Source organism: Leptonotus elevatus, chromosome 6 (assembly GCF_054856555.1).
Source record: "Leptonotus elevatus isolate MCC_2025b chromosome 6, RoL_Lele_1.0, whole genome shotgun sequence".
In the NCBI taxonomy this organism is placed as follows: Eukaryota; Metazoa; Chordata; class Actinopteri; order Syngnathiformes; family Syngnathidae; genus Leptonotus; species Leptonotus elevatus.
Window position 1 is genome coordinate 4,820,674 of NC_141244.1, and position 24,832 is coordinate 4,845,505.

The following is a 24,832-nucleotide window of genomic DNA, read 5'->3' on the forward strand; positions in this document are numbered from 1 at the left end:
CTAGTGCTTGACATACAAAGTAATTAAAATTGAAATTATGTTCGTCATGTTGACCTCTGAACAAGACAAGACAAATGACCCACTAAAAGTATATTGTGAAAAAAAGTCATATGCAAAGTGCATGTATCTTTGAGGTACTGTTAGGAACAAAGTACAAAGCAAGTGATGGCAAAGCCAGACAACATTCAACTGCAAATAATGACAGATAACAGACATCTGACCACTGAGAGTATCAAAATAACTAATATGTAAGGTGTATGTGTCTTGAGGTATTATTAATATTTTGTTGTTAGGGTAACGATAATATTAGGATGATTCACAATCACAACTAATGTTGCCCCACACAATCACATAAGACTACAACTTTTAGAAAACATCCATCCATCCATCTTCGTGACCGCTTATTCCTCACAAGGGTCGCGGTGGCGCTGGAGCCTATCCCAGCTGGCATCGGGCAGTAGGCGGGGTACACCCTGAACTGGTTGCCAGTCAATCGCAGGGCACATTTTAAGATAATAAAATGTAAAATCTTGTAAAGTCATCTTATCCTACGGCCTTGGAATGTAAATACACAAATAAATAAATAAATGAATAAATATGAGTCATTCCAAACATATTCATCAATAATAGGTAATAAACTATCAAAGACTTGATTACCTCAGCTTGCAGATCAATGGTACAATGTTGGTACATTTATTTATTTATTTTTAATCACAACCCTGTTATTGTAGTGCAACCCCGTCACTCTAATTATAGTGGGGTGGGCTGGGGACACAAGCGAAAAATAGCATTTAAAGGGTAATTAAAAAATATTTTCCAAAATTCCTCTCTCTCTCTCTCTCTCTCTCTCTCTCTCTCTCTCTCTCTCTCTCTCTCTCTCTCTCTCTATCTCTCTCGATCTCGATCTCGATCTCACTGTCTTATGTTTTTTTGGATATAGGGCAAGGATGGGCAAACTCGGTCCTCGAGGGCCGGAGTCCTGCAGGTTTTGAAGGTTTCCCTCTTCCAACACAAGCTGATTCCAATCAACAGGATCGTTACAAGGCTTATACATAGCTTGCTGATGAGCTGATCATATACCAGCTCTGTTGGAGAAGGGAAACATTAAAAACCTGCAGGACCCCGGCCCTCGAGGACAGAGTTTGCCCGCCACTGGTCTAGGGTCAAGTAAAATTACACAGAAACGGCATGTTTTAGTATTTTGTATGTGGATTATTTAGAATTTGATGGGTGGGACGTAAAATGTCCTCCAATTATGCAATGATCCAGATATACTTATTCCGAACAATATATCTTATCTGAAAAATATCTCATAAATAATACATTTATTATAGTACATTAAATATAGAATGTTTTTTTTATTACAACACATGCTGTCTTACTTCTTAGTAACTTTTTCCTTGAATTGTTATTTATGTTTGTACAGTGTCTAAAATCAAAACGGAATTATTTGAAGTGCCATTTGTTTTTCAATACAGTAATACATTATCTAAGTTTTAAGAGTCAACTGTGTATGTCATACTGTCATATGTTTCGGCACTTTGAATTAAAATCAGCAGACACAATATACAATAATAATTAGAGATACACATATATACACCCCCAATTCCGATTTTTTTTTCTTTTTTTTTAATAAGTTTTCCTGCCTTTCTAACCTATATACAATTGAATACACGTCAAATATTTTTTTTCCATGAATAATTACGCCTCTTTGTTCGACTACAAATTGCAGATAGCTGCTTAACCAATGGAGAAATTAAATTAGTAACCCCCCCCCCCATAATTTCAAATTACATCACACCCTGTGATTTAAAAATGGATTTGAGGTTTTAGCACGTATGTGACCCTTGTTTCTCCCATGATCTTGAAAGCAGCATTGTTTTCAACAGCTGAGGTCGGGGGAAAGACTGGCAAAATGTACCGCCTTAATGTGACGTAACGCTCATGCTACGGTACGCCATTTGTGTCTAGCAACAAAACGCGCGGACGGTGGCGGTATTTGGATAGTCAAAGGTGAGTTTGTTTTATTGGACATGTTTTTGTAGCAGTATTGGTCCCGTGACTCCTTTCCTATATCACGAGTTGTCTGAGCGCACCGCAGTTGTATGCTAGCAGCGATGTAGACACTATTATTGCTCGGTTTCAGGCGGCCGACGTTAGCCTACTTTTTGGGCCTCTGTGCCGCCGTCGTTTGCTGCGTTTTATATGATAAGACCCACCTTTCGCTTCGATTGTGATTGGCTTATACGGCCAATGCCGAACTTCTATTGGTTAGTCTTTCCATAACTGTTCAGGAGCATGTTGCTAGCTCGCAAGGCTCCACGATTTCCAAGTTTGATTGGTTTAAATAGTGCATTTAAATTAAACAAGACATTATTTACACCGCTATGAGTTTTCAAGCAGTGGTGGTTGTAATGTATGATCATGTCTTGTGGTTTTCAAAATAGCGGGCGTAGTTGGGTCAACTCGGCGCTACTTTTTAAGCTAATGCGCTTGACAACAGGGTTAGCAGAACTAATGGGACGTCATATCAAAAGTGACCCTGCCTTCACTTGCAATGGGAAAGATCGGTCTTACCACCCGGAAACTCGTTATTTCGAATGATTGTTAAAAAAAAAGAAAAGAAAAAAGGAACACATGGCAGCTGCCGTCGTCTTTGCTTGTAAACCCGACCAATTTGGGCAAATAGGGTTGTAAAGGACAGGACATTGAAATGTGTACGCTACGTAATTGTATAGATTCGTAAACAGCCTGCTAACCCTGACCCTTAATATTAAGTTCGCTCACTCGAAATACATTCTCAGTTCTTTAATGGAAAATACGACATGAGGGGGCGTTCAAGTGCAATTTTCAACTCGACATATGGTATTTACCATAACGTTGATACCACATTAAGGCAGCATTAATACTGTACACTACAGTATTATCAAACATATCACCCGTTGGGCGTCATCAGCGACCGTTACGATGCCTTGAGCTGTGCTTCAATGGCTTTGATTTGTGAACACTCTTCCCCTAAGGACTCCTGTAAAACAAACAAACGGCAACATAATTATGGTTTCGCCGAGTATCAAAACCATCTTACCAGGGTCTGGGTGGTAATTCTACTTATATAAGTTTCCTGCCAAAATGTTTTTGTTTTGCTTTAGTTTAAATATACAAAAGAGCAGCAGAAAAGCATTGATGCAATTCAAAGATGTAATTCAAATATATTTGTACATGGTTGTGTTACATTTACAACAGTCCATTTATTCCATGCAATGTGTATTGTGTAAATTTTGTGTATTAAAGAAATCACTGATTCTCAATAGCGGCTGAGGTTTATGATAATTATAATAATTTTAGTAGCTCTTTTAGTGGCTCTCCCTAGTTAGGCGGTTTACACGAGGCCTTATATTTATATATATCTTTTTTTTATTCAACCTTAATGTGCCAGTTGTCCATGATGACCCCACTCATAAGCTTGTATCCAACTTATACATACATTTGTCTGAAGTAAGAAATTGCGTATAAAGAGAACACATGGGAAAAGCTTACTTGATAAAGGAACCCACCTACATGACTTTTTAAACAATGTGCTTCAGGAAACGTTAGATGGCGACATTTGCACATATTTGTTTTTGCTGCTGGGAGGTTTGTAAAACGTACTTACTGCGGTTGTTTACCTAGTTTCAATTTATATGTCTCTGACTTATGTATTTAGGCAATTAAAGTTTCCAAATTGATGTTTTGTGCTGTCTCATTTTGTGTAGGTGATTCATCCTCCGTCAACCCAAGTTTTCAGTTTTATGTAAATGGAGCAAGGTCAGACATAGACCAGAAACAAATACCAAAGAGGAGACTTCTTTGGACAAAATGCCAAAAAGGGGTAACCAAGATAACGTGCACATGGACGATGTACAAGCCAGCTCACCCAGTAAGACTATGACACCGAAAAAAGAAGATGGGGGACCAACTCAAAGGATACAGGCAGACACACTGACTGAAGATGCTAATACTCGTTGCTCAGATTGTGACTTCTCTGCAAAATGCCCAAGATCACTAAAGATTCACTATGCAAGGAAACATAAAAACAGCTTAGATAAAGCTGAAAAACCTGCTGATGACATGCAAATCATTCCTGATGGTGGTCTAGGTGAAGTTCATAAAGAGAAGGAAATGGAGACAGAAAGTTCTGCTGAGTTAAATCCAGGGCCAGGGCTAGATGATCCATTATCTGTCTCTCTTGATGATAGTTGTAATAAAGTTGTAATATCAGACAAGCACCCAAGTGAAGTGCAGGCCAGAAGGGTGAGCAAACGAACCCCCAAACCCAAGATTATCTATTCATGTAACTACTGTGGACTTGAGTTTAGGGACAAATCTCCTCTTGATGTTCATGTCCAGCGATATCACAGCAAAGACAGCCCACACATAGGTGAGTATTTCCACTAAGCATTGTGTCTTTGGTAGAATATACCATCTTAATCAATTACAACGGTGTTTCGCTTTATTAACAACCCTGTTTCTAGTGCGGCATAAACAACTTTGTCTCCGTGCTTCAGATATCTTTGTATTTTGCCTAAAATTGCCACCACATACCACAATACAAGGCAAAAGCTGCGCTGAATTGTGGGAGTTGGTAGCTAGCAGGGTATCTACATTAAAAGTGGCCCGTGGCCATCACGGGGCTTTGTCGGGCCACCCAAATTTTCAATATTTTGAGTTTTATCCACTTAAATTCATTAATCATCACTGATCTTTTTTTGTATTGTGCACATTTTAGTCATGTTAAATCCTTCAAGAAAGAATGGCTCATAAGATGCATAGCCCAGAAAATGCCAAATGTTAAATATTCATTTAGATTTCATATTACAAAAAAACATAAGCAAAAAAACAAACAAACAAAAAAACAACATCAACTGCACAGAAATCGTATTTCTTAAATAATACAGTTAACGATACTAAATATCAGGATTCCTATTCAAGTATGGAAATCATGGAAAAGTATGGAAATACATTTGATAAATTTCCAGGTATTAAAAAGTGTGAAAAATAAAAATGTTTCCATAATAGTATAACTGTTTTAAAATACTGTTTTCTGAATTAGAAAACTAGTTGTTTCTAAAACTATATTAATCAATCCAGATAGTGATTTATGCACAGTTTGTGTGAGAGCAAACATCTCGAAAAAAAATCCCATCTCCTATTCCCTGATTGGCAGCTGGTCTGTCCATTCCGCTGCCCCATGAGCCTTCTCTAGCCCCCAAGTAGCATATCATTAAGTTTCACTGTCTCACACACTGAAATTTCATCAAGACGGAGACGGAAGGGTTTCATGTGGGTTTTGCATGTGTTTTAAAGAATATACCTCAATGGCTTTGCAGCACGCCAACAATGGGGAGATACAAGCTCTTAGACGCATGGCTATGCAATTCCACCACTGTTTTGAATATAAGAAAAGCTTTTGCTTCTGCCTACACCCTTTTGGTTGTAAATTTATGTATGGAATTTGTTTTTTTTTACCATGTTGAACTTTTAATTTGCCAATGAACCAAATACGTTTTCATTCATTCAATATATGACTGGATAGCCGATAGGCCAAGACATTTGAAGCTGCGAGGCTGCCATATTGCTCCTCCCAAGAAACGTTTCTCAGCATACGATCCTATTAGAGGTGTCAGGCGATTAAAATTTGTAATCGTAATTAATCGCATGACTTCAATAATTAACTCACGATTAATCGCAAATTACTTGCACATTTCATATCTCAATTTATATCTACATTTACAATACAATATTTTTTTGCTAATTTTACTCTTGTTAACATAAAAGTGAGAAGAAATGTTAACCTAACCTTCTGCATTTTTTTCACAAATATATGCATTGTTTTTTAATTTATTACTGTTAAATTGTGTTACAGTGACTCATTTGCACAATGTTGAATGCTTTTATTTTGTTAAGTTCAATACAGATGCGCATTGTAACACGACACAACTTTACTGCATACGACCCAGAAGAGATCGGTGTGTTCTTTTCATATTAAGAGTGTTTAATTTTTTAACATGAAGTAACTTGTGAACTTCTGCACATTTTTAAAATAGTAAAATACAACTTGACACCAGTTCCAACAAATATATGTATTATAATTTAATTTATTACTGCTAAATTGTGTTATAGTGACTCCTTTACCTGACATTTAACTTTTATTTTGTTACGTTCTTGTATTGGTGCTCAATTAGGGAACAAATAATAATCACGATTATTTTGGTAAGAATTAAAATCACGATTATTCAAATGATTATTCATTTTTTGTTGAAAACAAGAAAATGTTTAAACATTTTAAAATGTTAAGACAAATAAAATTATTTGAAACACTATAATTAAGTAAGTTCCTTTTGGACCAAAAATAAGTTGTAATATATATTATTTATGCAGTATGGCTTGTAGGGTGCAAGCTAGTTTTTGGGTATGTGGTCAAAAAACTCGTGTATCATGCCTCAAAACAACTCAAAATTAATATTTTTAGTGCTGCAGCTATCAAATATTCTGGTATTCGGATATCCTACTGAAAATTCTAGCGAATAATCGGGTGTTTGGATAGAAATAAAAATATACCTGTATATACTTTCTCGGTTAAAGAACAATTATGAATACAAAAGACAAAAAAATACATTTGCATGTAATAATTAACAACCAACTGCTTTTTATTTTTAGATAATCAACTTTTGTTTTTCTTTACTTAAAGGGTGCTTGTCAGCAAAATGTTTTCCTCTGAAACAGTGAGATTTTATACAAATCTCTCCCCATAGATTTTGGCCAATGGAACTAAAGTGACGTCAGACCCACAATAGCGATTTTGGCGGCTAAATAAATAGCACATTTGAGTAAGTCTGGTTTGTTAATCAGTGATCAGTAGGAACGGCAAATTAGTCAAGCTGTCAGCATCAAAGTGTGCCCAGTCAATCAATCAATTTTCTGAACTGCCAATCCTCACGAGGGTTGCGGGCGTGCTGGAGCCTACCCCAGCTGTCTACGGGCTGTAGTATTACTATTTACGCCTTTAAAAAGTAATTAGACGGCTGGAGCACTTTACCGCTGCTAGCTAGTGCGGATAGCCTGCTGCTTGGTGCTTGGTTCTAGGCATAGCTTGATGGCTAACTGCACATTGTAGTGGTAGAAATGGGCAAAGTTATTTTAAATGAAAGTGACAAATGCGCCAAATCGCCACAGATTAAAGAAATGTGGGCACTTATATACTGTTCCTTGTCACCGTTTTAGCCCACACAACAACTAAAAAAATCAGGACAATTAAGAGGGTGAACAAGTTTCCCGAAATACCTCAGCAATTCCGCACTAAACTGATCTCAGTCTTTGCACATGTTTTTCCTTACAAAATATTTAATGTATTACCCCAAAAAACAATAGTAATAACTGTGAAGCTTTTTACAGGTTGTTTAATGTTTAGGATTTTTTTTGTACATTTATTGGAATATGATTTTCATTCAATATTCTCAATGTATCTGATTGTAATCATTACTTAAGTACACTTTTATTTTCCTACATTCATACAGTACAGTGTTAATGTTTGAACTGTGCATAATGTTGCAGTGGGTGGCCTCGCTACAATAATAAGTGTATTTTAGGAATAAAACCGTTACCTCATTTTTAAGAACACTTAGGACCACTATGCTCGTATTTAGATGCTGATCCCAATGGTGGAACTTGTAGAGCGGCATTTTTTGTCTCTATACCGCTATGTTTTGCACATGGAATTTTATTAATACACAGTAACGTTTTGTCATGATTACTGCATTATTACATTCAACTGCAATTGCAACTGAAGACAACAATCGTTAATCAGTGCTGCGTTTATATTGGCAAATGTGCGCAGTTGACGTGACGACACATGAAAATAATGTAACATTAAATCTTGGGGAATACGAGAGTGTATCGTGGATCACTCCAAACGAATGTCGTGGGAAGAAGAAACAGCATTCGGGGAAGGAATAGCTAGCTCCAGCACAAATTTATTGTCTCCTCTAGCTCTCCACTCACAACACAACTGTCACAATCTCTTTTCCTTTTTATGTATCCTTCCGCCAATGGCGATCATTTACAATCGTCCCCTCCCCCCCAAATCAGAAACAAAATAGAGCCCTACTAATAAAATGTATCAAAAAAAATAAATCATCTTACAATAAAATGAAACAGGTTACGAAACACAGTCCACGTACCTTTGATGTTCTTCTAACTTCGTGCACTTTACCTGGTATCTCCGCGATCCTGTCTGACTTCCCGTTCGTGAAAGCGTCTGATTATCCTTCTTTTTACACACTACCAAAAAAGTTTGCATATTCCTCGTTGTGCCAAAGCCAGGGGACGTTGGCAAACCACGCAGATTTGACAAGGGTTTGCGTCCTGGACTGTATGGTTAAATAGTGCGTCTGCTAGCATCAGCATACTGCTACTGTACCGGCAGATGTAAACAATGCTGTCATTGGCCTTGGAGCGATGTTGTTTATTATACTGTAACCAATTGTGTGCGTCACTGGCTGCATCGAGGATTGTGGGATTACTGTATGCAATTTGTATACGGCCATTTTTTGTTGTTGTTGCTTACGGACACTTATGCCTGGTATAGCGATATTCCCCCAGTGCAATGTTAACAAAATTGGCTGCACCAATGTGGCGAGCGTGGGGAATATTCACGTCGCCACTCCCCATTTCACCTCGTTATTGGCGACGTGGCGAATGGAGAGTGTGCACCCTGAAAAGATCAAGTGACTTGGAGTCACTCCAAGTGACAAGATGGCATCCATTCGGCTTTTGGCTTTCACATGGCTGTAGCAGCCTAGCTCGGTGCTAATTGCTAACAGCGGCGCTACCGAATGCATTCTGCCAAAGCAGGGAGCCGGTGGTAATGTTACACAATCCAAATGGCTCCTCCGCTCGAACATTCTGCCCCTTAAACATTGTGTATTTTGGTTCCAGTGCAGTACAGTACATTTTGACGTGGATGTTTCTGCTGTGTCGCAACTGGAATTACTTTACTAGATGCTTTCCAAATAAGGGGCGGTCGTTAATCTAGCGTTTAAAAAATGAGTGCCTTTAAAGGAAGATTTAGTTAACTTGATATTAATGCACTCATTTTGACACCCCTAGATCCTATACATTTACAGTATCGAAATTGGAGAACATTTGAGACAGTACTTAGTAGAAACAGCATGATGATGTTTTAAATTGGTTAAACATAAACGAGGACTTCAGACATTCAACAACTTGGCTTAAATACATGTATAAATGATATGTTTAATGATGTTTACAGGAGGAAACTTGTATTTTTTTTTAAATTATTATTAAAGAATTATAACTTTAAAAAAATTTAATATTAGGGTCAAAGGAACTGAACGATACAAGAATCAATCTTCAATAGAGATGGGTACCTTTCACATTTGAACCGTTACTGTTCCAATACTTGGTACCTAGGAATCGATACCGGTACTCAACGCTACCAATTTTTGGTAGTTTTGTACTCTCAATTTTTTATTTATTTGTTAAATTTTATTTATTAATTTATTTGGGTGTTTAGCATTGTTTATTTAATTGTAAAATATTTTAATTTTAAATCAATTTAACAATTACCTTTCAATATGTAAAACTTGAAAAATAAAAAAAATATAATAAAATTTCATTCAAATGAGCCAGAGGAAAAATAAAGGTTTAAAGTTTTACAATTACTGAGGTATAAATAATAAACATAAGTTAATATTACAAAAAAACAGTGTGAATCTAAGTTATGTGCAATGAACAACAGTAAATATATAAATGAATAACAATTGATGCAGTTGTTTTTCAAAGACGTAAAGCCACAAAGTTTGAACCCACGTTGGACTCAAATATTAAAAAATTACAGTTGGAAGAGGACATGCATGAACAAAGAGAATAATTTGATTAAAATTAATAATTTGAATGTACCCGACATGGTCTGTAATGCTCGCTACATTTTGGCCACAATATTTTGCTATTTTAAATATGGTCACCAGTAGTATATCCAAATTACAATGTCTATATGTCTTAACGATGGTGAAGCCGTGTACATTCCAGCATGATTCAATTCAGTGGGGGAAGATCGCCACAGACACCTCTCTCAGCCGTGCGCTGATTGTGCGGGGACATTTCCAGTTTCCGCCCGGCGTTGAGGCTTTTATACTTCATAAACTATATTTGTCTGGCTTGGCGGTGTAAAAATCTTGCTCGTTTCCAAACCCGGAAATTTAGCTGTCCCCGCGCCGTTTGCAGCCGGACCAGGACCAGGTTGCATGGACGCTGCGGGGCAGACCGAGGCAGCGGCGCCGGTACCCGCTCGCCGCCCGTCACTACCGCCGGCCGGGCACCTGCGAGCCCCAACCGCGCCCTCGTTCTTCGCACGTAAAATCCTGTGCGAGTGTGTGACGTCAGTACGCTGGTGCATGTTGGGTTCAAGTGCGCCATAAAAAATCGTCAACTCTTCCAATCCCGCACAGTCACAACTTTGATAGAACCGACACATGGCACCATTTGATTTTACGTGAATCGGTGCTCAGAAGTCCCGACCCAAATCGGTCCATACCACAAAAAGTACCGTCTTCGGTACCCAACCCTAGTCTTCAAAGCAGCACATATTGTCCACTTATTTATTTATTTTACCGGTTAAAAAATAGTGACACCCCACCCATTTCAAATGTGTAGGAACCCTTAAATATGAAATAATCATTCATTGAACATTTTTGTATTATATAATGAATGTACAAGGTCAGTGCTGGTTCTGGCAGGGCCACCCCAACATGGCTCATAGTGACCCGACGGGGCCATCCCCTAAATAGGCTTAATGTAGAACCCTGTTTGAAGCCAGCAGTAATCACAGTCAATGTAAACTTTAGCTGTCAAAAAAATTAAAATTTTAAATCAGATTAATCACATCTTAGAATTTTGATTAATCACGATTATTCGCTTAATTAAAAAGGCTTTTTATCAAAAACATTTGCCTGTCAAATTTAGAGAGCACCTGTTATGTGTTAATTCTTCCGCCATTTGATGTTATTAGGACGTCTTCAACATTTTTTGATCACTGCACACACTCGTCCTCGTCTAATTGGTTTATTACTTGCATAATTTAAAATGGAAAAAAATTACTCCGATAGTTTGACAAGAAATAATATTCTGAATGTCACATGCAAACATTTTCTTAAATGCTTTACTTTAATGCATGTAGTTAGGTTTATTGCTCAAACACAACCTGTACTACCTTTAGCGTAACCATCCACTGTCAGCTAAATGATCATCTGCGATCAAAATTAAAAGTGTGACACTGATTAATTTGCGTTAATACACGATTAATAATTTTTTGTGATTAATTAATTAGGTAACGCTTTAACTTTGACAGCACTATAATGTAAACATTACTGTATGCAAAAAAGCTAAGACACCACAATGAGCTGCTGGCAAACCCACTGTTATTTCATCATCAATATTGTTTTCACCCATTTCTATATTGCAGAGAATTGATCTTTATCCACATAAACATCAAAATAAGGAAAATATAACGCTGTTCTGCGACTGGAACAGATTAATTAGTTCCATTTATTTAAATGAGAAACATTACGTCGGTTTGTGAAAGTTTTGGTTTTATAATGTAACCTGAGGGGGTTCCACTGTATACATTTATGTTTTTAATTAATTTAATTTCTGGTGGAGATAAATTGGTTACCACCATGATTAGGGAGGAAGCGAAGGGGCATCTGTGGTCAACATTAACTCATTCACTCCGAGCCATTTTCACTCAAACAACCCCCTTCACTCCCAGCTGTTTTACTGGATTTGGACCGATTTTGCAAGGCCCACAGAATATTGTGTTCTATTGCTATAAAAACATGGAACCTACCAAAAGAAAGATTAGAGTTTCTTATTTCATCAGGAAAAAGTATATTTCTATCTGTTTCCGTTTTGCAGCAATTAGCAATATAATATAACCAAGTTTCATCATTATTCACAAATCTGTTAAGAACTGTGGGTAAATTAGCTTGTTTGCAACATGGCCCTGGCTGATCTCTTATACTCTGCTGCCACCTGCTGGCCGTTTTTTAAATTAATACCATTGCTTCACCCGCTCTCTGCAGTTCAGAGGCTGCATCAAAGCCTTCTGTATGCTCTAGCATAAAAAAAACAACGTATAAATACGTCTTTGGGACTCATAAAACATTTAAAATAGAACGTATTTATATGTTTTTGGGAGCAAATTAGTTATTAATATACATCTGGGATTGAATTGCCAGAAGTAACGGTGTCTTTGAAATGTCTTTCAGTTGATGCAGAAGAGTACATGGAGGAAGAAGAGGATGCTGAGAACACTGAAAGTGCTGTCAAGATAACCACTGCACAATTGGACCCAAAATGTACAGGGAACAGATTTAAGATGAAGTGTGCAAACTGCGATTTAAGGTTTTCCACACTTTCTTTACTGGAGAGCCATGCTCGCATCAAGCACGCTAACTTGGATTGGTACCGCTGTAAATTATGTAACTTTTTTTCTGCCACATCTCAATGGATGGACAAACACCTGTGCTCAGAAACTCACAAACAACATCAGAGTAGGCAGAATAGCGCTTCTCATTCCTCCGCTGATTGTGTTGAGAAGGTAGCCAAAGTAGATGGGGGTGGAGACGGCATAAGTGGTGTGACTCAGGGATTTAAAGAGCAACTGGAGGCTGCTGAAGTTGCTCGAGATGAGGAAGACTTGGACTTGGAGCCTCCAAAACCTAAAAGAGGGAGACCCAAACAAATTGCTTCAACCAAATGTGGTTATTGTGGCTTGGTAGTATCCAATGCTGCCAACCTCAGTGTCCATGTCCGTCGCAAACACAGCAAGGAGTATGTTTACAAGTGTATTCTGTGCTGCTACAGCTGTGTGACCAAAGGAGACATTGATCGCCATTGTATCACTAAGAAACACAGGAAACGCGTACAGCAGTGTGAAAATAGCAGCCCTGTCAAAAAACATGCAGGCCTTTTACCCCAAGAACCCACAAATACACAATCCCAGGAACCAAATGAAGCTTCAGAGACCAGAGACATGCAGCAGGAATCTCAAGACTCGGAAATACACAGTGAAGATGAACAAACACCGTTATACACAGACCCAACAGAATATGCTTGCAGTCACTGCAATTTTAGAGCTAACTCAATTCCTTCCCTTAATCTCCATGTGAATAAAAAGCACACCAGAGCATTTGAATATGTCTGTTTGGCATGCAGTTACTATGCAGAAACAAGCGAGGAAATGTCTCGTCATGCTGGCACAGAGAAACACAAGCAGAAAAGGAAGACATTCCAGGCACAACAAGAGAATGGTGGCCAAAAGTCTTCACAGACCCCGGCAGAACTCAATGAGGTTATTGATCTTAGTGGTGCAGCAGTTCATCTTAATTCCAAACCTTTAAAAATCCCAGATGATCCAAAGCTAAACCAGAAAGAAAAAAAACAGTACACATTGGCATCTCCTGTCTCTATTGAGCCTGCTGATGCGGTGGTCATGCTACCTGGCAAAGCAAAGGATAAGCAACCAGAGAGTATTTCATGTGCTTCTGGTGATGATCGTACAGTAGGGCAAACAGCACAGTCTGAGAATATGGCCCAAGCAGAAATTGAACTTGAAGTGGAACCATCGCCGCAAGAAATTCAAGGAAAACATGACGAGTGCACTGAAGGTACCACCACAAAAGAAAGCTGTGTTTCAGTTCCAAGAATGTCCACTGCTCGACCTTTTGATACCTGTATTATGTCCGCAAAGGCCCTAGCTGAACAGGGGCAGGCATCGCCGGAAGGAGTTGCTCTCGAAGGTGCAGCTGCAGTTAAAGACATGACAGGAGAAGCACCAGTGCCCTCTGGGCCCTTGCCACATTATGTCAAAAAGCTTGAACACAAGGAAGTGAGCGTTCAAGCCAAAGTGAGAAGCACCCGAATTCGCTGTGACGACTGTGGCTTTTTGGCAGACGGCCTAAGCGGCCTGAATGTGCACATCTCAATGAAGCACCCAACCAAGGATAAACATTTCCACTGTATGGTGTGCGGCAAGTCATTCTACACTGAGAGCAACCTGCATCAACACCTGACCAGCGCTTCACACATCCGAAATGAGCAGAACAGCCTCGCTGAGCGGGATGATGGCAAAGCTTGCTTCAAGTGCACAAAATGCACAGATCGCTTTGAAACGGAGCAAGACCTGTTCATTCACATCAAGGAGAAACATGATGAGCTTCTGAGACAAGTAAACAAGTATGTGATTGAGGACACGGAACAGATCAATCGTGAGCGGGAGGAGCACCAAGGCAACAAGTGCAAGTACTGTGGCAAGGTCTGCAAGAGCAGCAATTCCATGGCCTTCCTGGCACACATTCGTACACATACTGGTATGTATGCTGTTTTATACCCTCTCTTCCTTGCTATCTCACATGCATAGTGGATACAGAAGTGAACAAACCCCTGTAAAAAAAAAAAGCCAAAACAAAAATCAAATTACTGCATTACTTAAGTTACATTATAATTACTGTAAATGAGTTGTACACTTAAAGCTGCTCTCTGTAACAATTTGGCAAAAATATCTTTACAATAGCCTTTTATTTGACCATTTATGACTGAAAAATCTTCTAATTAGGAGATTAACACCTTAGCTGTTCACAATGGGTACTCCTGCAAGCCTATGGCCAATAGTTTTCAGACAGAATTCAGGTTAGAATTTCCCGCTCTCTGTCTGCGGGTGTGACGTTTAATTCAAAGTTAAATTTTCTGCGTCCAGTAGCTTTAAGTAATTAATTCATTCAACAGCCAACCGCCAATTTTATTAACAACAAAAACAACACAAATCATAGGTGAATACAACGTGCAAATGGCAGTTTGTGAAATTATTTTACTCATAAGGGGCCAAACCAAAAGTCCAATCTTAACACAAACAAAAGCAACAACAAAACACATACCAAAAAATACAAGCATAAGACAAAACAGTAAAAAAAAAATCGCAAGCAAATTAAGGGAAACATTAAGCTAGTAGGAGAGAAGCAATCCTCCCTTAATGGGATTGGTCAATTTCTCACTAGCTGCGTTTCCATTACAGTTTTTTGCAAAAATAAAAGCAATATTCAGGGTTTAAAGTACTCCGGCACGGTGCCGGATTACCGGCGGAAGAGCCACTAGCGCAACGATAAATCCAGTGAAGTAAACAAATACATGTGGGGAATAATTGACACGTCTGGCAAAACACCACCAATGCGGAGAGAAGGTCAACTTCAAAATAAACCTTCCCATACCAAGTAATATGTGGAGCGCAATGCCAATGGACGCATTTATTTTGAAGTTTTTCCCGGGAGCGTTTTACTAGTCTTTGCGCAACAGATGACTTGACTCGTCCTGCGGAACGTGTGTCTGCCGTTCTTATTGCCGCCGTAAACAATTGCGACCAAAGTCAACAAAACAACTTCGTACAGAAATCACGTTCGATCGCCAATTAAGGACATTTAAAGAAGACTTAATTACGCTGACATTGTATTGCACGGTGCCTGTTGCCAGGGTTTAGGGCATCTACAGTGTTAGCGTGCTAACGGTGCTAGCAGCTGCAGCTAGAGTCATTGGACTACTTTTCAAAGTCTAATCGACGTGTTGATTGCACACTTTAATGCTGACAGCCGGACACAGTTGCCGTTCCTAGAGATCAGTTTAATAAACCGTGCTCACTCAATTGTGCAGTTGACGGTCGGCAAAATCACAACTGTGGTCACTTTGTCTCACAGACCAAAAACTGCTCAACTCGGAATTTCATTTCATACATGGAGTACAAAATCAGTCATTGAATAAAGATGGGTAAAACAAAAATAACACCAAATAAATTAATAATTATCTTAAGTGGGTAAATGAATAAGTCAATAAAATAAGTAACACAAGTAGGTAAGTCAATAAAATAAATAAATTAATAGAAAAATACAGCAGGCACCATAAAACATTGAAACAATGATGAGTCTCATGCCGAATCAAACGCCAAAGAACAACGATGTGTTCTAAAAGTGGGTAGAGAGGGCGGTTGCCTAATATTTAACAGAAGGTCATTCCAAAATCCATGGGGAGAGATTTGTCTCAAATCTCCCTAACATTCTAGAGGAAAATAATGTGCTAAGCACAATTTAAATTGAAGTAAAAAAATAAATAAAAAAGAGACTTTTATTATCTAGAAATGAAAGTTGGCCAATCATTAGTATGTGGAAATATATTTTAATGCCTTCTGTATTCATAATTGTTCTTTCACCATGCAAAAATATTATTTTTATCCAAATACCTGATTTTTCAATGGAATTTTCCGTAGGATATTTGAACACCAAAATATTCGATAGCTGCAGCACTAGAGGGGACTGCAACCCGCAGTGCTATACTTTACTTTATGTAATATAAATGGATAATGAAAGAGATGACCTTTGGGGAGGACTGGCCATCGGGAATTTCATGAGTTTCCCAAATGCCCAGTCCATTCACGGCGACAAATCGAATAGCAATTAATGGCTTGATTTTGTTCGAACAACAAATTGGCACGTCGGACACTGGAATATTGTACTATTTCGATAAAAGTACAATTTCGACTTGTAGGTGTTCCCATTAAAAGGCGTTTCGCTTCTGAGGTGCAATTCTTGTAAAGGTCCGCCTCGCGATATCTCGTAGTTCTGTAGGAGGTGCTCATAATGTTTACCGAAGACGGACGCCCGACGTTGTTAAGATTACGTTAAAAATCTCTCTCTGCCCTGATCGGGCGGGTTCAGGCATTTGGCCCTGGTTCTGTGTGTGTGTGCACGCTTATAACTTGTGTTTTGGTGCGGATGGATGTAACGGATTTCAACGACGATGTGCGCCGTATGTCGCTCGATTGCATGTTGCCCGGGTGAACGACCATTTCTCATGCAACGATATGAAGCGTGCATGGAACGGCGGCCTTGGCTCTATAGCTAAATGGCTTTGTGCTTAAAAAGACTTGTTATCCCCTCGGGAGGCAGCTCTGACAGGAAATCGAGTGGCCCCGTACTTTCTATTTCCTCCGTGAACGTGCGTGGGGTCACATGACTACAGGGAATGCGCAAAAAGTGTTTCCATTACACTTTTGTGAAATACTTCTACACGTCTCAAAAACCACCTCATGAGAGCGTGAAAACTGTTTTGCAATAATTGAGTGTCCCCCCCACCCCGAAAATCCTGTTTCCTTTACCAGCTTGCTTTTGTGCAAAACTGAGGGTAATGGAAACACACTTGCTTTAGCCATATGGAATTAGAAAGAAAAATAATAATAAAACAGTAATCATAGTCACAACAACAACAACATAAATAAGACCAAAAAAAGTGAAACACCAGATTTTCAATTTATCAAAAAAAAAAACATAAAAATACATGCGGTAAATACATTTACCAAATTGTGAGGTTTCGGCCGAACATCAGCGATATCCAGTGTATTTGACTCCATGCCTTTGGCGCATAATATTATATACATATATTGTGATTTTGAAAGCAAGTCACAGCTCTTATTCCTCATTAAAATGCTTGATTAAAAGCTGTTCTTATTCTGAAACTGACAAGGTGTTTAATGTAAGTAAAAACTTGATAATTATACAGATGGGATGAACTATCAGTGGCAGGGCACAGCAGACTAAATTGGGCCATAAAATGAGCTGAAAGTGCCATGGCAAGATAGGGTAGATTGGGCCATAAAAATGCTGGCCTCTGTGTAGTTGATGTTGTATAGATTGAGAGACAACGTTAAACCTAAAACTTAACTTTGGGCCAAAAATCTTCTCACTCCAAGTATCGCCCAATAAATAGGCTTTAAAAAAAAAAAACAGATAGACAACATTAATCAATTCAGATGAGATGTGATCTTTTTATCAGTAAAGTGTAACTACAGTGTTTATCTTTTGTAAATGTGACTACCAAAGTTTGGGTGATTCATTTTATTTTCCTACCCTCACATACTGCAAGTCCACTGGACTTGTGTTACCACATATTTTTAAGCACTTTACAGATTTTAGATAAAAGTTGAATAAACCCTAACCTAAACCCAAAGCTAAAGGGGAGTTACAGTATAACCTCCTTTTGCCAAATTGCCACACAGCCCTATGGTAAAGCTAATCTACTATATCTGCTATGGCCAGGTAAAAGCTGTTTCACTAGATGTGACGGCAAAGACTGATTAGGCTTCAGACCAGTGAGAGAAATGCTAATGGACCACAGATTGGGATTCCCTGAGCAACGCTTGCATGGTCAGAGACATGTGCGACTCATAATTGATGTGTCCATTACCAAGACTCAGTTGTAATTATAGTCAATAAGTCTCTGTAAATGTGTTAAAGCTGAGGCTAAAAGCATTGGAGGTCCAAAGAGAGGTGGGCTAATAATTTAAAATAATCAATGCAGACGTATTCAAAGCCTTTAATTTCCCTTGTGTCTGGACGTCCACAGTTGTGTGTACGTGTTAGAATGTGTAGTGAATGTGTGTGTATGGCAGCCTTCATGGCTAGTTGATTATCCCCAATCCATTAAGATTTATCCTGTCATTTATAATGCAAAGCAGAGCATTGCTCAGGGCTTTGACTGGGAAATGTTCGACAGGTTAAGAACATACGGTGTTCTGTTACATTTCCCTGACCATGTGTATTAATTGCTTTTAAAATCAACTTAATGCATGAATGAGATGTGAGGGAATCATCAATAAATGCCCCTTTCTGCCTTGAATGTTTCATTCCCCCTCGTCTGCTCAAGCATTAATGAGCCTTCGAATCCACAATCCATTTTCTCTATCTGTGGATGGCGTATGTAGCTATTGTCATGCATTCCAACAAATTGCATCAGTAAAAAAAAGCAATTTGTTAGTATTTTTGTGTGTGCTAAATCTAATATAATAACTGCCAATACCTGTATATGATTTATTAAAGTTTTTCTGGTTAAATACCAGATTTGTGTGAGTACAGCTATTTTGTTCTTCATGTAAGTTGCCTATACATAATGTATGCTCTTTTACCTTCTGAATATAAAATCTGTGTCGGTGACACCAATCATGCTAAGATATGTCAACAAGTCAGTAATAGCTTTACCTTCCCTCGTGTTTAGGATTAACATTTTTTTGTTTTTGTTTTCTTTTGTTCCATGCAATTCCATTCACCCTTAAATTTAAGCCTTTCATAATGGTAGAAAGCACCAATTTCTCTTCATTTTGACACCACATATGCCATTTGGTGTTATTGCTTAAGTTCCCTCATTATGGTGAATTATGTTCTTTTTATATGGCATTCATTTATTCTTTGAATTTGTTCATGGGGTTGTGAAGAAGCTCAATGGGGGTCTGCCAGTTTTGAGGCTGGGAGCATGTCCAGATCCTTTTAATTACAACCTAGTTTTTATCCTCTTGATTAATCACTGAAGGTAGTAGGAGGCTGCACAAAGATTTGTCAATTTGTCCCTTAAAGAAAACGTGTGCACATTTCCATTTTCCCAATGAGGGTACTACTGGAATTTGCATCTTTAGGTAAATTGGTCACTTTTTCATTTGAGTCATTTGTCTGACTTAAGACTGAGCCTCAAAGTAATGGGTCAGCATGCCTCATGATCATCACACACATCACACAAGTGATGCAATATTAATGAAAACCGAAACTGTAACTACATTTGTATGATTTTGCATTTAACAAACAAAACGTTATACAATAGACTAGTTATAAAATTCAGTTTTTGTGAATGGTGTGGTGAGTTGTTAGGAATTGGTGATATTGCCTTATTATATAATCATATTTCTCTTGCCAACAGCTATTATTTTCCTTTATTTTTCCAACAATTTCAGTTTTTTCACTTGTAGACAGTTCTCTGGTTTTCATGTTTGTGACACCTCCAAATGTAATCTGGACTGCTTAAGCAAAACCTGAATCTGAATCTTGAGTGTGCTCAATAATAAAAAAACATATTGCAATTTTAATAACAAATACAGTTGTGAACAAAAGTTTACATACATTTGTAAAGAACATAATGTCATGGCTCTCCTGAGCTTCCAGTTATTTCTATAACTCAGGTTTTTTTCTGATAGAGTGATTTGAACAGCTATGCCTTTGTCACAAAAAAACATGAATGAAGTTTGGTTCTTTTAGGGGTTAACAGAACAATTTAGTTTATCTGATGGGTGAAAAATATACATAGGGTTTTTTCTGCGTTGAAAATTTTATGGCGGCCGCCACCAGCTAATTTTGTGCTGCCCCCAGCCATAGCGACTTATACCGCTCAACTTGGTTGACCATGTGGCAGGGCTGTGCAATTAATCGAAATTCAAATACGATTTTGATTATTACACTACACGATTACAAAATTGTTATAATAAAAAAAATACTAGGGCTGAAACCAGTCCTCATGCCAATGGCAGTATGCATGACAGTACACAGTTATCATAATGACAAACCCATAAACCTTACCTTTCCAAATCAATGCATGGTAGAGCTTTTATTTTGAAGTTGTTCCCGGTAGCGTCATCGCGGTGTAAGGGCTGATGTGACTTGAATATTCCGAGGTTGTGATGGCAAGCCTGGTGGTTGGGAAAAAACTAGGGATGCACGATATTATCGGTGGCCGATAATTATTGGCAATTATTGACCAATTTGACGTCAAACAGATAAACCAGATAATCAAGAAACCTGTTGATAAATATTAACCAACTTGATGTCATACAGATGCACCAGATGATAAAGAAATCCGCCAATAATAATAGACATGCCATGTTGGTCCATCTTTTGTGGTTGTGGCTCAAGTTGTGCCCAACTCCTCAACCCGTCCCCTCGGTTATTTTAGTGTCGAATATTTGTGACGTCATAATGCGCACAACGGACAGAAGATGCATCATGGCGACTTGGCAGTCGTCAGTGTGGGCTTTCTTTACTGTGTCTCCCCAACATGTTACCCTCGCAGTTTTTTGTTGCATTTTTAAAACATGACTGTTTTGTTTTGGCAAACTCAAAATGAGTTACCGGTTGTCTTTGAAGCAGAGATATCAATACAATTCTGCTTCATGGTGCTTTACACAATGTTTCAATGTATGTGTACGTTAGACTTATAGTAGGACTCGACAGTATATTTGTATTCAAGTTAATTTTGCAAACAATTATCGGCTCACTTATCGGTTATCGAAACTGGCACTTTCTAAATTATTGGTTTATCGGTATCGGTTGAAACTAGCATCCCAAAGGAAAAACTGACAGAATTCCACCCAGGATAATAATCTGCTTCTTTTTTTTGGGAGGGGGTGTTGAGGACGACGAATTACATGCCAGAATCATATATCATGTTTGTCGAAGTAGGGTGTGTGGTTGGCAAAAAACATTCAACGATTACTATTCGACATTCATTGATGGGGGAAGTTAGTGCGCACAACTTCAAAATTATTATTATTTTTTCATGCAGAGGATCTTATCCTTGTGGGGGGGCGGGGGGCAAACAAACCCTGGTGGATTCTGGGCTAATAAAATGCTGAGGAAAAGCCTGATTTAGCCATTGCATTACCACTTTTGATGTGTGTGGGTGATGTGTTGTGGGACCATTGTCCTGTCTCTAACTTGCGCTTAAGACCCATCCTTCGAGCTGATGATTTTGGAAAAATTAGAAGTTTTAATCCACCTTCTTCATTATCCTATTTACACTGTGTAAACCACCAGTTCCATTGGCAGCAAAACAGCCCCACCGCAAAATACTACCACCACGTGCTTGACAGTAGGCAAAGTTCTCACCTTTTCCCCTACAAACATATTGCTGGGCATTGTGGCCAAACGGCTCAGTTTTTGTTTCTTCTACCACAGCACTTTCCTTCCGAAGGTCTTATCTTCGTCCATGTGATCAACATCAAACTTCAGTCGAGCCTTAAGGTGCCACTTTTGGAGCAAGTGCGCGCCTTGCACGGCAGCCTCTCAGTCCATGGCGATGCAAAATCACGCTTGATTGTGGACACTGACACCTGTACTCAGCAGTTTCTAATTCTTGGAAGATCTGCTTTTTGGTGGTTGACTCTTCACCCTCCTGAACAATTTCTCTTAGCAGCAGGTGATAGTTTGCATTTTCTTGCTGATCGTGGCAGTGACGTTTGTTTGCTCTTGGGACCTGCAGCTGCTCTGAAATGGCTCCAAGTGACTTTTCTGACTTGTTTCAATGTAGTCAATGATTTGCCTTTCCAGAATGCGTTGACACTGCTGAGCTCCTTTAACTTTCCTATTGTAGCGTTTTTTGTATCCAATGAGTCCTATTTCAATGGCCTCAGAGAAGTCAGTCACTCATAATCACTCACAAGAAGTAAGTGGCCATACGGTGAAGCAAATTTTATTAACAAACATTCTAAGTCACCAAAATTGCAAATTCATGTTGTTTTATGTATATTTTTGATCCAGCAGATTTGGTCACTTTTTCTGTTAACCAATAATAAAGTCATAAAAGAACCAAACATGAATATTTTTTGTGACAAAGAAGTATCTGTTCCAATCACACTCAGAGAAAAATCAAAGCTGTAGAAATGACTGGTAACTCCACAGAGCACACATTATGTTCTTTACAAGTGTATGTAAATACTCAGAGAAACAATGAATAACGGACAATTTTCAATGTGAAAGCCTAAGAAATCTTTGAATTTTTAAGTACTATAAGTAGAGGATATTCAGCTCCCTTTTTAGTATTGCCAAAGAAGTTATACTGTTTTTCTCCAACTGTGTTTGCAAAATAATCAAGCAAGCAAGCGTGGTGAGTAGTGTTGACCTCCATGTAGTTCATGTACTGCTTTCAGTAAACCTTTTAACTCAAGACAGGAAATGGACAAGGGACGCATAATGACTCAACACAAATTTTAGGAAAGCTTGTTCCATGTGTAGAGTTATTATTTATCAAAATATCCATGTAAATAGAGAGATTTAACGACTTATAACTTCAATTCATAGTGCAAAGGTCCCCTTAAGCATGGAATTACCTTAGGGTCATAAATATAAATGTATCCTAAGACACAAGTGATATCACACTTTGTACCTAAAATAAACACACAAAAATGGACGGACGAAAACCCCCTTCCGTAAATGCTTAGTTCGTCATTTTTTCGAAGTTTGCCCTCAATCGTCAACAAAATGGGCGTCCGTTATTGATGGATTGACTGACTCGAGTAAGAGTAGCGTTACTTCAAAATAATGTTACTTAAAGTAAAAATGAGTCATAAAAAATCACTCAAGTACAAGTAAAAAAGTATTCGCTGAAATGAATACTCAAGTACTGAGTAACTGCTTGAACATGAAGTCTGATTTTTTTTTTTTTGTTTTAAACAATGTCATCAGACAGACAAAAACATAAAATTGTGTAAAAATGCTGGCATCTTCAAATCATAAAATAAAAAAAACAAAAACTTTTTGAGCTCGAACAACAGTGCAAGGAGACACGTTAGCCCAAGTGTTCGGATATTTTTATTTTAGCCCTCCGAAAAGGCTCAGCAGGACACACACATTGTTATGGCTCGTGTTTGTCTTTGTTTGTTTATTGAACATAAGAACACAGATCATAAACCTGGAACAAAAATAAAAATAATATCACAATTATATAATGCTAATATTACATGTATAATTATACAAATACATGCACTGTATACACATTGTTATTTATTGTTAAACTGTATGTTCTATGTAGTTTCATTTGATTTCAAATATCAATTTTTTATTACAACAAAGCTGATGTACAATAATCGCTATTGAATGTAATCAACTCCATAACCCATAATGCTTTGCAAGGTTGGCTCATGCGCACAACGGCTCTCTTCTGCCCGTCACCGAGTCACACACGTGCAATGGTTTACCCAAGCTTCACATAGAACTCTTTTTGCGCATTCCCTGTAGTAGTGTGACCCCCGCCGGGTCACGGAGGAAAGGAAGTAGGAAGTACAGGGCCACTCTCTTTCGTGTTGGAGCTGCCCCCGGAGGCGATAACAAGTCTTTTTTTTCTTCTTTTTTTTCTTTCTTTTTTTTTTAAAACACAAAGCGATTCAGTTATGGAGCCAATATGCCGCCGTTCAACGCACGTCTCATATCGTTGCATGAGAAAATGGCCGTTGCCCCTGGCAACGAGCAAACAAGTGACATACGCCGCATGTCGTCGTTGAAATCCATCCGTCCGCACCATAACACGAGTTATAAGGGCGCGCACACACACCAACACGAAATGGCCGAACCTGCCCGATGAGGGGAGGGAGATGTTTTTAAAAGTATTAACAACTCTGGGCGTCTGTTTTTCGTAAACATCCTTAGCACCTCCTACAGAACGGCGAGATCGGTCGAGACGGGATATTACGAGAATTGCGCCTCAATGTGTCAGCAGAAATGCTCCCACACAGTTAGTCAAGTGGAGCGCTTACGTGAAAATACGGTAAATCTGATACATGAATGGGGCGGCGGGTAACGACTCTAGTGAGCCCAATGTAGCGGAGTAAGAGTAGCGTTTCTTCTTCACACATCTACTCAAGTAAAAGTAAAAAGTATTGTGTGGTAAAACTACTCTTAGAAGTATTTTTTTTCTAAAAGTTACTCAAGTAAATGTAACGAAGTAAATGTAACTCGTTACTACCCACCTCTGGTGCTGTGTGCATACAGTCCATAGAGTGCTGATAAAATGAAATGTGATATAACACGGTGGGAAACATGCCTGTTTATTCCTGTTCCAGCTTTTTTTGGAACATGTTGCAGGCATCCAATAAAAATTAGTAAATATTTGCAAATAAATATCTTGTTTTCGTAGTGTATTAAATTGA

General features: G+C 38.4%; 1 protein-coding gene across 2 annotated transcripts in view; it reads left to right on the forward strand.

Annotated features, from left to right (window-relative positions):
- The first annotated feature begins 1,920 nt into the window (after positions 1–1,920).
- The window catches only part of znf407 (zinc finger protein 407), a 199,498-nt gene continuing 176,586 nt past the window's right edge, over positions 1,921–24,832 (forward strand). Inside the window, exons 1-3 of one of the 2 annotated variants that reach the window (XM_086079561.1) lie at positions 1,921–2,013; positions 3,753–4,417; positions 12,324–14,426. In XM_086079561.1, coding sequence (XP_085935687.1) covers positions 3,856–4,417; positions 12,324–14,426 — 2,665 coding nt within the window. In that variant the 5' untranslated portion in view covers positions 1,921–2,013; positions 3,753–3,855. Of the gene's footprint in view, positions 2,014–3,180; positions 3,634–3,752; positions 4,418–12,323; positions 14,427–24,832 lie in introns of those variants that run through there. The other variant, XM_086079562.1, reaches the window with a different exon arrangement.